A 13,061-nucleotide genomic window follows, 5' to 3' on the forward strand; every position below is an offset into this window, starting at 1 on the left:
GCCTCCAGAATAAAACACATTCTAAGGACTCGCTCACACTAGCGTATAACTTGGACGAGTGCAGTGCAAGAAAAAAATGGATTGATCGCAGACCCATGTTATTTATTGAGGCAGTGGAGATCTGCTGCGCTCCATTCATTCCCTATGGGGCTGCAGAGTGGTGCGCTTTGCTTTTTACAGCAGCCCCTATATGGAACGGAGGTCAATCCTCTGATAAATGCGCCTAGATGGGTGTAAAAGCCGCTCGCTCTGCTGATCATTGCCGGTCTCAGCAATCGGACTCCCACCAATCAGTAAGTTATCACCTATCATTTTCGAACTTGTGATCACCTCTGCTGTGAACTTATCCTGTTTGGGACGTGTGTGTCCCTATCGTGGTAAGTGAGGTGACGTTTTTCCTCCGATCTGTTTGTTTTGCAGCTGCTGTCTGTGCACTTGGACTCAGTAAATATCATGGTTCTCAATGTGGCCGTCTCCGAGTCTCTGTGGCACATGACCTTCACAAAGACAGCCATTGTACTGGACAGCGATGGAAAGAGGTAACCGTTTACTTTTGTAACTAATAATTACTCCTTAATGCAAGCTATTACTTTTGTATGAATGCTTTTGGATGCCCTTTGTGCAGCATGTAAAAATGCAATTTTCCAGTCTATGGTTAGAAATGGAGGATGAACTGGAAAAGCCGTGCTGCCGTAGAAGAAACACAGATCCAGAGATAGTAGAAATTGTGATTTATTTATTTTAATTTGTCAAAACGTTTCTGCGACTGATTCTCCTTCATCAGGACAAAAATAACATCTTCTGGAAAAATGCTTGAGTCCCCATTGACTTCCATTATACTTGGGTACATGTGTCACACTCATCTGAGTGTCAACTGCTCGTTACAAGTACCGAGCACCCGAGCATGGTAGTGCCTGCGCATCAGTAGTTATTATGCTATTCTGTATAACAGTCATATAAGCTCAACACATGAAAGCCTTAAAGTGGTTGTCCGGGATTTAGAATTTTTTCCTTATGAGTTAAGAACTTACCAGCAGGTAGTTGCCTGTGCTACCCGGCGACTGTCTCTGCAGTTTTCAGACAATGACCCTCCTGCATCTTTTGGCCTCACATCAGCAGAGCAGCTCTTCCTTTTCCACTCTGCTCTGTTGAAAGGGGTGTCCCTACAGACATCATGCTGATTGCCAGCCTGATCCCCGCAGTGAGGCAGCGGAGAGCCATCTTTGAATTAGCATGACATCTGTAGAGATGCCCTTTCGGCAGATAAGAGGAAATGAAGAAGCTTCTCTGTTGACACAACGTCACCAGAAGCCGAAGAATCCCTCTTTAAGCCGGTAGAGCATGTAATTGGCAACTACCTGCCTGAAAATTCAGGTATCCGCTATCACTTCCAACTCCTCCATATGCAAGTATGCTCAGCCATACTCACCGTGAGCACGTGGCGTAAAAGAGCTGCTGAAGACCCTCTGGGGGGTAGCTTGTTTCCAGTATGGACAAAGCGGTCAGCTGCTGAAATTCATCAGACCAGACCCTTCTCTCTTTTGACATTATCTGTCAGGGGAGAGTCAGGAGACCCTGTCGTTGTTGGCCGATTCGGGCAACTATGCTCTGTGTAGGGGGCTTTTAGATTTATTAGTTACATCGCTCGTGTGATTGATCCTATTCGCAATCAGTTGGGATTCATTCAGTGCCAGTGGGGTGGATGATGAGGCGGATCCAGCAAGATGTGGCTTCAGTGATTTGCAGAAACCACATCTCAAGTGTGAACAGAGTCTGAGGTCGGTATCTGTTTCTTAATATAATGGTGTTCTCTGTTGAAAATATATCATGTGTTCACACTTTTATGCCTAAAGATTAAATAATACAAACAAACGCTTTATTAATTTCCTTCACTTCTTGCAGAATGGACTGTACACTGAGCCTTAACCAACTCAGCAGCAAGTTACTTAAGAGCAGTAATCAGGTGCGTATTATGCAGAAACGGCTAATGAGTGCCATCTCCTTTCCGAAACCCTCAGCTACACTTACAACATGGTCCATCTTCATCCTGAGCTGCTAAGTGCTGTTAATAGATTTCCAACATGGACAAATCCTTTTGGACATCATTAGAGTTTTCCACTGGGAAGCCATCAAAGTTAATTATTGCTTGTTCAATCCTTTCCTACCTCTTCTAGTGGAATATTCATTCACATGATGCGGAAATGTGTGTTGTTCCTGAAAGCTAATTACATTTTGTCCATCGGCACATAAGAATGCAATAAGACCCTGCCCTCGAGGGCTCACAGTCTACAGGGAATGGGTGATGGTACAATAGGTGAGGACAGGGCTGGTTGCGCAGTGTTGTGCTGGACTGAGGGTTATTGTAGGTTGTAGACTTGTCAGAAGAGGTGGGTCTTCAGGTTCCTCTTGAAGCTTTCCATGGTAGGAGAGAGTCTGATATGCTGGGGTAGAGCGTTCCAGAGTATGAGGATGGCAGGGGAGAAATCTTGTATGCGATTGAGAAAAGAGGAGATAAGAGAGGAGTAGAGAAGGAGATATTGTGAGGATCTGAGGCTATGTGCAGGTAGGTATCGGGAGACTAGGTCACAGATGTAAGGAGGAGACAGTTTGTGGATGGCTTTGGCGTCTTTGGGCAATGGGAAGCCAGTGAAGGGATTGGCAAAGTGATGAGGCTGGGGAATAGCGAAGGGAGAGGTAGATTAAGCGGGCCACAGAGTTTTGTATAGATTGTAGGTGGGCAGGAGTGTTGCAAGGGAGGCCAGAGAGCAGGAGGTTGCAGTAGTCAAGCCGGGAGATGAGTAGGGCATGCACTAATGTTTTTGCTGATTCTTGGTTAAGGAAAGCACAGATCCGGGAGATATGTTTGAGTTGTAGTTGGCATGAGGTGAAGAGGGCTTGGATGTACGGGCTTGAAGGATAGAGCAGAGTCAAGGGTTACTCCAAGGCAGGAGCTGGTGAGCCTGGGGAGAGCGAGCAGCCATCAACTTTGATGGATAGGCTTGTTGGAGGAGTTGACTGAGGAGGAGGAAAGACGATGAATTCTGTTTTGTCCATGTTAAGCTTTAGGAATCGCGCAGAGAAGAGGGATGAAGTATAACCGTATAACCCCCTGTGATTGCAGGATGACGCCTGTCTGGCCGAGCTCTCCCTGGCTCTTACCCTGGAGTGCAGTATCAATGAGAGGAGCCTCCAGGCGATCGGTCTGAAGGTGCGGAGCCTGAACGCGGAGATGCACGAGGGTCTGTTCCACAGTGACTTGCTGCAGAAGAGACTGGTTTCGGCAGTGCAGACTAACAGTGACGAGAGCAACAGTACACAGGAGCAAGAAAGCTCAGGTCGGCACCAAGGGCATCAAAACTTAAATGTTGACACAGCTAGAACATATTTACTCCATATCAATCACCACCAGTATTTTCTGTGGACATAAGAATGGTTGGGATAAATAATGACTGCTTCAGAAACAATTAAATCTGCTTCTTGGAATAAAAAAAAATTGCATTATGACTGCAACATGTGAACATGCTCTTAGAAGCTCTTGGTTTTTAAGCTAAGTGAGGCACGTACTTACCGTATTTTTTGTTTTATAAGACGCACCCCAAATTTGGAGCTAAAAAATTTAAAAATATGGGGTCCGTTTTATAATCCGGTGGTGTCTTACCGGTGGGGGGCAGCAGCAGTGGTGGAGCGGGGGTTACAGGAGGCAGCGGCGGTGGTGGAGCAGATCCATGCTACGGGCAGTGCAGAGGGGGGCCCAGATGCTCACTGCAGAGCTGTGCTAGGGTAGCCGGCGCTGCTGTGTGCTGTTGCGCTGCTGTGTGCTGTTGCGCTGCTTTGAGCTGGGGCGGCCGGTGCTGCTGTGTGCTGGGTCGGCCGGTGCTGCTGTGTGCTAGTGCTCGCTGCGGGCACTGGCCATTCTGAAGATGTCGGCGGTGCGAGCTTCAAAGAAATGGCGGCCGCAGTCGCGCTTGCGCAGATGGGAGCTTGAGCCGAGAGCTCAATCTGCGCATGCACTGACTATGGGCGTCATTATTTGATGAACTTACCGCTGATATCTTGAGCACCAGCACCCAGCAGAGCAGGCCACCGCACAAAGCCTTTCCAGGCAGCACCGAGCGGCCGCTCAGAACCTCGCCGAGTAGCGCCATTTGCCGCACAGATCCGCTCCGGCAGCCGCACAGATCCGCGCCGGCAGCCGCACAGATCCGCGCCGGCAGCCGCACAGATCCGCGCCGGCAGCCGCACAGATCCGCGCCGGCAGCCGCACAGATCCGCGCCGGCCGCCGCACAGAGCCGCGCCGGCCGCCGCACAGAGCCGCGCCGGTCGCCGCACAGAGCGGCGCAATATTGTCCTGCTTCCACTGACTCCTCTCCACCCCCCTTCCCCGGTAAGCTATATTCGGACTTTAAGACTCTCCCCTCATTTTCCTCCCAAAATGCGTCTTTATAATCTGAAAAATACAGTAATACATTGCAATTTTCATTTAATGGTTCGTCCGGACGGGACTGATATCATAAAGAATTGGGTGAATTTTGTTGTGGAAATTTCACTGTATGCAGCAGTGAAAATCCACACTTTCTTCATCGTTCCTTATGGGAGACCCAGACCATGGGGTGTATAGCTTCTGCCTCCGGAGGACACACAAAGTACTACACTCAAACGTGTAGCTCCTCCCTCCGGGCTATATACACCCCCTGGATGACAATCTAACCAGTTCAATGCTTTGTGTTCAGGAGGTCACACACACACATGCATTCTGATTTTTTTTTTTTTTTTTTTTTTTTTTCATTTTTAAGATTTTGATTTTAAAGATATGGAAGAAAAGCGGGTCCAGTCTGGACTCCCGGCATGTCCCTTCTCACCCCACTGTGTCGGCGGTGCTGTTAAGGTTGACTTTATAAGGCTGGAGCCTTCACATGCCGCGCTCCTTCAACATCCTCTGAGAGGCTCTGGTTTGAAGTGGGAGCTGTCACGGTCCTCTCTGCTTGCAGGAGACCGGTCTCCATCCGCAGCCCTGTCAGGTTCCTGCTGGACGGAGCGTTTAACCCTCACCTCAGGGACTGGCCCTGCGTCTCAAAAGCTAAGTATTGAGACGTTTCTCAGGGGTCCCGGGTACTTTTATTAAGAGGGGAGTGTGTCTTTTGACTTTACTGTAAATTCCGGCCGGTTCTCGGGGTTTTTCCTGAGAACCGCGCCGAGGGTGCCTGCTCGTCGGCCGCATGTTAAAATCTAGGCCCCGGCTTCAGTTTGGGCCTAGTTTCGGTTTCAGCTTCCCCTGCATGTCATTCACACAGGGGAACAGTGTGGCGCCGCCCACCGGCCGTCCAGCAGTGGGGAGGACACTCCTCTCTGAGGAGATGTTTCCCTCCCCTGTATCTCTCCTTGGCCCTCCGGTTTCCCGCTCTTGGGCTAGTCCCCGCCCCCCCTCCTCCTTCCAGCGCAATTTTCTCAGCGTTCTCACTGATCGGCGCTGGCTGCTGCAGCTGCTGCATTCTAGGAAGGCTGACGCTTCACTGGGGGTCCGAGCTGTGGAATCCGGAGGGCACACAGAGAGCGGTGATGGTAAGCCACAACCTCTGGTTGTGGGCTTTATTATACACTCTCAGGGGACATTCTATAGGAGTGTATTCTTACTGCAGAGCTTCCACCTCAGCAGCATGTCTCTCACTAGGAGCAAGGCTGCAAAGCTGTACGCTATATGCACTGCATGTAAGCTCATTCTGCCAGAGCCAAGCACATACCCACATTGTGATGCCTGCTCTAATATGGTTGTGTCTCAGCCTGGAGCCTCCTCAGGGGCTCCTCTGGCCGCTCCAGCCCAGGTGGCTGATCCCCCGGATTGGGTAGCATCCTTTTCCAGAGCTATTTCCCAGTCTTTTGCCGACTCCATGGGACAGCTGTCCCGGACTTTGCTGACCATGCATCAGCCCCCTTCTCAGGGCGCCTCTGTTGCTCCGAGCTCTACAGAGCTCTCAGAGCATGTTCTAGGACCCCGTCCTCCTAAACGGAGACGCAGGGACCCTTCTCCTTCCTCGTCCCACGGCTCTGGTTCACGAGCCGAGGTGCAGGGCGAGGAGGATGCTTTTACTGTGGGCTCAGACGCTACCTCTATGTACCCCATTGACTTGTCTGAGGGTGATGCGGATGTTAGTGACTTGATTGCGTCCATTAACTCCGTACTAAACCTCAATCCACCAGTGTCAGAGGAACAAGCCTCTCTGGTAGAAATACACCAGTTTGCCTCACCTAAGAAAGCTAGGAGTACGTTTTTTAACCACTCCAGTTTTCAGGCCACTGTCACCAAGCCCAGGGCCTATCCTGACAAACGCTTTCCGAAGCGTAGTTCTGATGACCGTTTTCCCTTTCCACCAGAGGTGGTTAAGGAGTGGGCTCAGTCCCCAAAGGTAGACCCTCCGGTGTCTAGAATCTCAGCCCGGACAGTCGTAGCTGTGGCCGATGGCACCTCTCTTAAGGATCCCACTGACCGCCAGGTTGACCTTCTGGCCAAGTCTGTATATGAGGCGGCAGGAGCCTCGTTCTCCCCGTCTTTTGCGGCAGTGTGGGCTCTTAAGGCAGTCTCTGCCTCTCTGACGGAGATACATTCCCTCGCCAGGGACTCTATACCTGAGATGGATGCCTTAACTTCCCAAGCTTCGGCTTTTTCATCCTACGCCATGTCTGCCATTCTGGAGGCTTCTCACCGCACCGCGGTGGCCTCCGCTAACTCTCTCGCGATCCGCAGGATCTTGTGGCTTCGAGAGTGGAAAGCAGACGCTTCTTCTAAGAAGTACCTTGCGGGGTTCCCTTTTTCAGGGTCCCGGCTGTTTGGTGAACAACTGGATGAAATAATTAAAGAAGCTACTGGCGGGAAGAGTACTTCCTTGCCACAAACTAAAACCAGGAAACCTGTCCAGGGCAGGAACCAATTGAGGTTTCGTTCCTTTCGTTCCTCTAACTGGTCATCCTCTAAGCCCTCAGCCTCGTCCACTACCGCAGCCAAGGATCGTAAACCCAACTGGCGCGCGAGGCCGCGTCCTCAGAAGCCCGGAGGAGCCGCTGCCACTAAGGCAGCCCCCTCTTGACTATCTGGCTGCGCCAGCAACGTCCTTGGTCGGTGGCAGGCTCTCCCACTTTGGCGACGTGTGGTTTCAACACGTCTCCGATCAGTGGGTGCGGGATATCATCTCCCACGGCTACAGGATAGAATTTTCTTCCAGCCCGCCAAACAGATTTTTTCTGTCCACCCCCCCCTGCTCCAAAGCCGCCGCCTTCTCTCAGGCCGTGGCATCCCTGCAGGCCAACGGTGTAATTGTTCCAGTTCCCGCCCGGGAACGGTTCAGAGGTTTCTACTCAAACCTCTTTCTAGTCCCCAAGAAGGACGGTTCCTTCCGGCCCATCCTGGATCTCAAGCTTCTCAACAAGCATGTTCAGGTGCGGCGCTTTCGCATGGAATCTCTGAGATCGGTCATTGCCTCAATGACCCAAGGAGATTTTCTAGCATCCATAGACATCAGAGATGCCTATCTGCATGTGCCTATTGCGGTTTCACACCAGCGTTGGCTACGCTTTGCAGTCGGAGAGGAACATTTCCAATTCGTGGCTCTCCCCTTCGGGTTAGCCACGGCCCCTCGTGTTTTCACCAAGGTCATGGCAGCAGTGGTTGCGGTCTTGCACCTCCAGGGGTTGGCAGTGATCCCCTACCTGGACGACCTTCTAGTCAAGGCCTCATCCAGTGCAGACTGCCAGCGGAGTGTCTCGCTCACTCTCGCCACGCTCGTTCAGATCGGGTGGCTTGTCAACCTGCCCAAGTCCACTCTGACCCCGACCCAGGGACTTCTGTACCTAGGGATGCAATTCGAGACTCTGCCGGCACTTGTGAAGTTGCCCTTAGTCAAACAGCAGTCCCTTCATCTGGCGGTGCGCGCTCTGCTGAGGCACCGCCGTCATTCCATCAGGCACCTTATGCAGGTGCTGGGTCAGATGGTGGCGTCAATGGAAGCGGTTCCCTTTGCCCAGTTCCATCTGCGTCCCCTGCAGCTGGACATTCTCCGCTGTTGGGACAAGCGGACCTCTTCCTTGCTCAGGCTGGTGGCTCTGTCGCCACAGACCAGGAGCTCTCTTCAGTGGTGGCTTCGGCCCCTCTCTCTGTCACAGGGACGCTCCTTCCTGACTCCGTCCTGGGTGATTCTCACCACGGATGCCAGCCTCTCCGGTTGGGGAGCAGTATTTCTCCATCACCGAGCACAGGGCACTTGGACTCCGTCCGAATCAGCCCTCTCGATCAATGTGCTGGAAATCAGAGCTGTGTTTCTAGCTCTCCTAGCCTTTCACCACCTGTTGGCGGGCAGGCACATTCGAGTCCAGTCGGACAACGCGACAGCGGTTGCCTACATCAATCACCAGGGCGGGACTCGCAGCCGCCTGGCGATGTTGGAGGTTCAACGAATCCTCCAGTGGACGGAGGACTCCAAGTCCACCATATCAGCAGTCCACATCCCAGGCGTAGAAAACTGGGAGGCCGATTATCTCAGCCGTCAAACCGTGGACAGCGGCGAGTGGGCCCTGCATCCGGCAGTGTTCAGGTCAATCTGCTGCAAGTGGGGCACTCCGGAAGTGGATCTAATGGCATCCCGGCACAACAACAAGGTTCCGGTTTATGTGGCTCGCTCCCACGATCCTCAGGCCTTCGCAGCGGACGCGCTGGTTCAGAATTGGTCCCAGTTCCGTCTGGCCTATGTGTTTCCCCCTCTAGCTCTCTTGCCCAGAGTTCTGCGCAAGATGAGAATGGAGGGCCGTCGAGTCATAATCATTGCTCCGGACTGGCCCAGGCGAGCTTGGTACCCAGACCTGCTCCGTCTGTCCGTAGAGGTGCCGTGGCATCTCCCGGACCGCCCAGACCTTCTCTCTCAAGGTCCGTTTTTCCGCCAGAATTCTGCGGCTCTCAGATTGACGGTGTGGCTCTTGAGTCCTGGATCCTGACGGCTTCAGGCATTCCCTCTGAGGTCATCTCCACTATGACTCAGGCTCGGAAGTCTTCTTCGGCCAAGATTTACCACAGGACTTGGAGGATTTTCCTGTCCTGGTGTCGCTCTTCCGACCATGCTCCTTGGCCGTTCTCCTTGCCGACCATCCTGTCTTTTCTACAGTCCGGTCTACAGCTAGGACTGTCCCTCAATTCCCTCAAGGGACAGGTGTCGGCTCTGTCGGTATTATTCCAGCGGCGTATCGCCCGACTGGCTCAGGTGCGCACCTTCATGCAGGGCGCATCTCACATCATTCCTCCTTACCGGTGGCCCTTGGATCCCTGGGACCTTAATCTGGTCCTCACGGCCTTACAGAAACCCCCCTTTGAGCCTCTCAGGGAGGTTCCTTTGTTCAGACTTTCACAGAAAGTCGTTTTTCTAGTAGCCATAACTTCTCTCAGGAGAGTTTCTGATTTGGCTGCGCTCTCTTCGGAGTCACCCTTTTTGGTGTTTCACCAAGACAAGGTGGTTCTTCGTCCGACTCCGGATTTTCTCCCTAAGGTGGTGTCTTCTTTCCACCTTAACCAGGACATTTCATTGCCTTCCCTTTGTCCGGCCCCTGTGCATCGCTTTGAGAAGGCGTTGCATTCCTTGGATTTGGTGCGGGCGCTCCGAATCTATGTGTCACGCACCGCCGTTTTTAGGCGGTGCACCTCACTTTTTGTGCTAACCACGGGTCAGCGCAAGGGTCTCTCTGCTTCTAAACCGACCCTAGCTCGTTGGATTAGGTCGGCTATCGCCGATGCCTACCAGTGTTCTCAGGTGCCCCCACCGCCAGGGATTAAGGCACACTCGACCAGAGCTGTCGGTGCCTCCTGGGCTTTCAGGCACCAGGCTACGGCTCAGCAGGTTTGTCAGGCTGCCACTTGGTCCAGTCTGCACACTTTTTCGAAGCACTACCAAGTGCATGCTCATGCTTCAGCAGATGCGAGCTCGGGCAGACGCATCCTTCAGGCGGCTGTCGCCCATTTGTGAAGTTAGGTTTTGCCTACTTCTCAGTTTGGTTTATTTCCCACCCATGGACTGCTTTGAGACGTCCCATGGTCTGGGTCTCCCATAAGGAACGATGAAGAAAAAGAGAATTTTGTTTACTTACCGTAAATTCTTTTTCTTATAGTTCCGACATGGGAGACCCAGCACCCTCCCTGTTGCCTGTTGGCAGTTGTTGTTCCGTGTGTTTTCACCGGCTGTTGTTGTAGACAGAGTTTCGGTTTTTCCGAGTTTTACTCTATCTCTACTTATGGGTGGATGTCCTCCTTCAGCTTTTGCACTGAACTGGTTAGATTGTCATCCAGGGGGTGTATATAGCCCGGAGGGAGGAGCTACACGTTTGAGTGTAGTACTTTGTGTGTCCTCCGGAGGCAGAAGCTATACACCCCATGGTCTGGGTCTCCCATGTCGGAACTATAAGAAAAAGAATTTACGGTAAGTAAACAAAATTCTCTTTTTAAATTGACAACAGCGCAGGGGAACTTACTCTGCAGATGTTTTACACAGTATTTAATACACTGGGGATTTTCTATCTGAAACAGAAAACCCTGCAGCGTGCAAACAAAAGGCCTGGTTCATCAAAACCTTTACACCAGTATTTGCGTTCTGGCGTAAAACGCTTTGAAACGTCACATAATTTTGTCGCACCTCGAGACCGCACTAAAATTATGCGACCTGGCTTTCTCTTGTCATTTTCCACCAGCTCCCACAAAGTGAACGGGGACGTGGCGACTGCATCAAATTCATGACGAGTGGCCACAGACCTTTCTTTAGCAGGGACTGGAGTAGGATTTGTGGCGAGGCGCATACAGAGGTGCATGATGCTCATCCAGTGCTCCTGATACATGATGAGGCGTACACCTCTTCAGGAATCAGGAGTGTCTGACTATAGGGCATAGTCTCATCAAGACCATCGAGAACAATGACAAGACTCTTGATGGACTGGGCTCAAAGTGTCTGTCTCTAGTTTCACGGCATTTGTAACACAAATCATATTGATGTTTGTAGGGTTTTTACATTTTGGACGGTTGTTCTAGCACCAGATATAACCAGAATCATTAACAATAGTCCTTTCTGAGAATATAGTTTTCAAGCGTAAAGGGTTCTTTACACGCGGCTACATCGCTAGCGATCTCGTTGGCGATGTAACACGCCAGATCGCACATACTATTTGCCAAGATCACACATTGACCGGCGCTACAAAAATGACCTATGTGCGATCTCGGCAAATCTTATCTGCGATCTGGCGTGTCACATCGCTAACGAGATCGCTAGCGATGTAGTAGCATGTAAAGTACCCTTAATTGTCTTTGTCCTTAATTGATAAGGAACTGATTAGTATTCACATCTTTTTTTTTCTCTCAATTATACCTGAAGAAGGCTGAAGGATAAAACATCCGAGCTGAAACGCGTTGTATTATTAACCATATTTTAATTTACAAATAAAATATCTCTTTACTTATTTGTATATTGGTCCAGTCATATGACCAAAAATCATCCAATATGTTCCACCATTGGTAGCAGGAGCGCCGCAAGACTGGTAATTGCCTTTGGAACATGTTCTCTTTTGGGAGAGCAGAGTAAAAAGCTGCCATCTTATCTGCTTCCAGAGCAAAAGGGTCGGGTGTTTCAATTCTCATTGCCCAATCTTTATCTCTTCTGACATAATCTATCTCTGGAGGCCACGATACCATATTAGATGGTCAACCTATCGGACCTTAAAGTGGCACTCCGGCAGTATACTATTAATGATTCGTCTTTATCATCAATATCCGATCAGTAGGGGTCTAACACCTGGCAGCTCCAACCATTAGCTATTAACTCTGGTGGTAAATGGATGTACATTTTGAACAGCTCTGCGCAGCACAGTTCTGTTCAATGTGCCGGGTCCTACAGATCAGTTCCTACTTAAGAGGCCGAATAGGAAAATGTTCGGCGATTACATTCCACTGCCGCCCAAGCTAAATACAGCTGATCATTGGGGTTGCCGTGTGTTGTAGCCCCAGTAATCTGAGATTAATAATCGCTTTACCTTTGCATATGGACTATTTCTTCTCAAAATAATATAAAATTACTTATTTTATTTAGAGTGCCATAAATGTAATTTTATTTTTCTTTATGGACTGCTGATCTGTTTGATCAGGTAGGTGTTAAAGAAGCCCAACCACCAGAATTTTCCTATATTATCTAAAGCCAGTGCTATAGTGGCGCTATCATTCTGATTCTATACATACCTTTAGTTGTGAGATCAGATTTTTGGTTTCTGAAATACAGGCAAGTAAAGTTTGTGAAATTCACTATTACTTGATTGACAGGTGCTGCAGAATATCTTATAGGTGGGTCGGGTTTGATTATTATTCCCGCCCCTGTCTGCCTGTCCTTCCTCTTGTCTCTGTTATTACAGGGGGAGAAAGGAGGGAGGAAGGACAGGGGGAAGGAGGACAGGCAGGAAGACAGGAGTGGGAATAACAATCAAAACCCGACCCACCTATTAGATATTCTGCAGCACCTACCAATCAGGTAACCGTGAATTTCACAAACTTTACTTGTCTGTATTTCAGAAAGTATACATCCGATCTCACAACTAAAGGTACGTATAGAATCAGCATGATAGCACCGGTGTAGCACTGGCTTTAGTTTATATATGAAAATCCCGGTGGTTGGTCCTCTTTAACTGATTGTGCAGATTGGTTACTATTTCCCTTTCTTTTGATAGGAGAAATCGCGACTCCTAAGTGGCTGCAGCTTATAGAGCGATTACCCTGTAAGCTGGATGTGGGGTTTGAGAGCAGTACCGTGGTCCTGTCTATGAACAGTCAGCAAAGGTAATTCCTGCAGAAGTCTGATAGAGAAGATATAAAAGCTTTAGGTCTGGTTGATATTTTAGCGACCTGTTGTTTCCTCAGGCTCTTAAACTGGACTCTGAAACTTCTGAAGTTCTCTTATACGCGGGAGGAGGATCAGCTTCCTATGCGAAAGTTTATAGGCACCTCCGAACTGGCACAAATGACCTCTGAGCTCCTAATAGAAGGTATGTGAAATGTAGTAAC

General features: G+C 50.1%; 1 protein-coding gene across 1 annotated transcript in view; it reads left to right on the forward strand.

Moving 5' to 3' along the window:
- Positions 1–13,061, forward strand: part of BLTP2 (bridge-like lipid transfer protein family member 2) — a 193,338-nt gene that overhangs the window by 32,407 nt on the left and 147,870 nt on the right. The window contains exons 5-9 of the mRNA XM_075335259.1: positions 421–539; positions 1,903–1,963; positions 3,122–3,335; positions 12,728–12,836; positions 12,918–13,042. Of these exons, the coding sequence (XP_075191374.1) occupies positions 421–539; positions 1,903–1,963; positions 3,122–3,335; positions 12,728–12,836; positions 12,918–13,042 (628 nt within the window). The remainder of the gene's footprint in view (positions 1–420; positions 540–1,902; positions 1,964–3,121; positions 3,336–12,727; positions 12,837–12,917; positions 13,043–13,061) is intronic.

The sequence above is a fragment of the Anomaloglossus baeobatrachus genome, chromosome 2, assembly GCF_048569485.1.
Source record: "Anomaloglossus baeobatrachus isolate aAnoBae1 chromosome 2, aAnoBae1.hap1, whole genome shotgun sequence".
In the NCBI taxonomy this organism is placed as follows: domain Eukaryota; kingdom Metazoa; phylum Chordata; class Amphibia; order Anura; family Aromobatidae; genus Anomaloglossus; species Anomaloglossus baeobatrachus.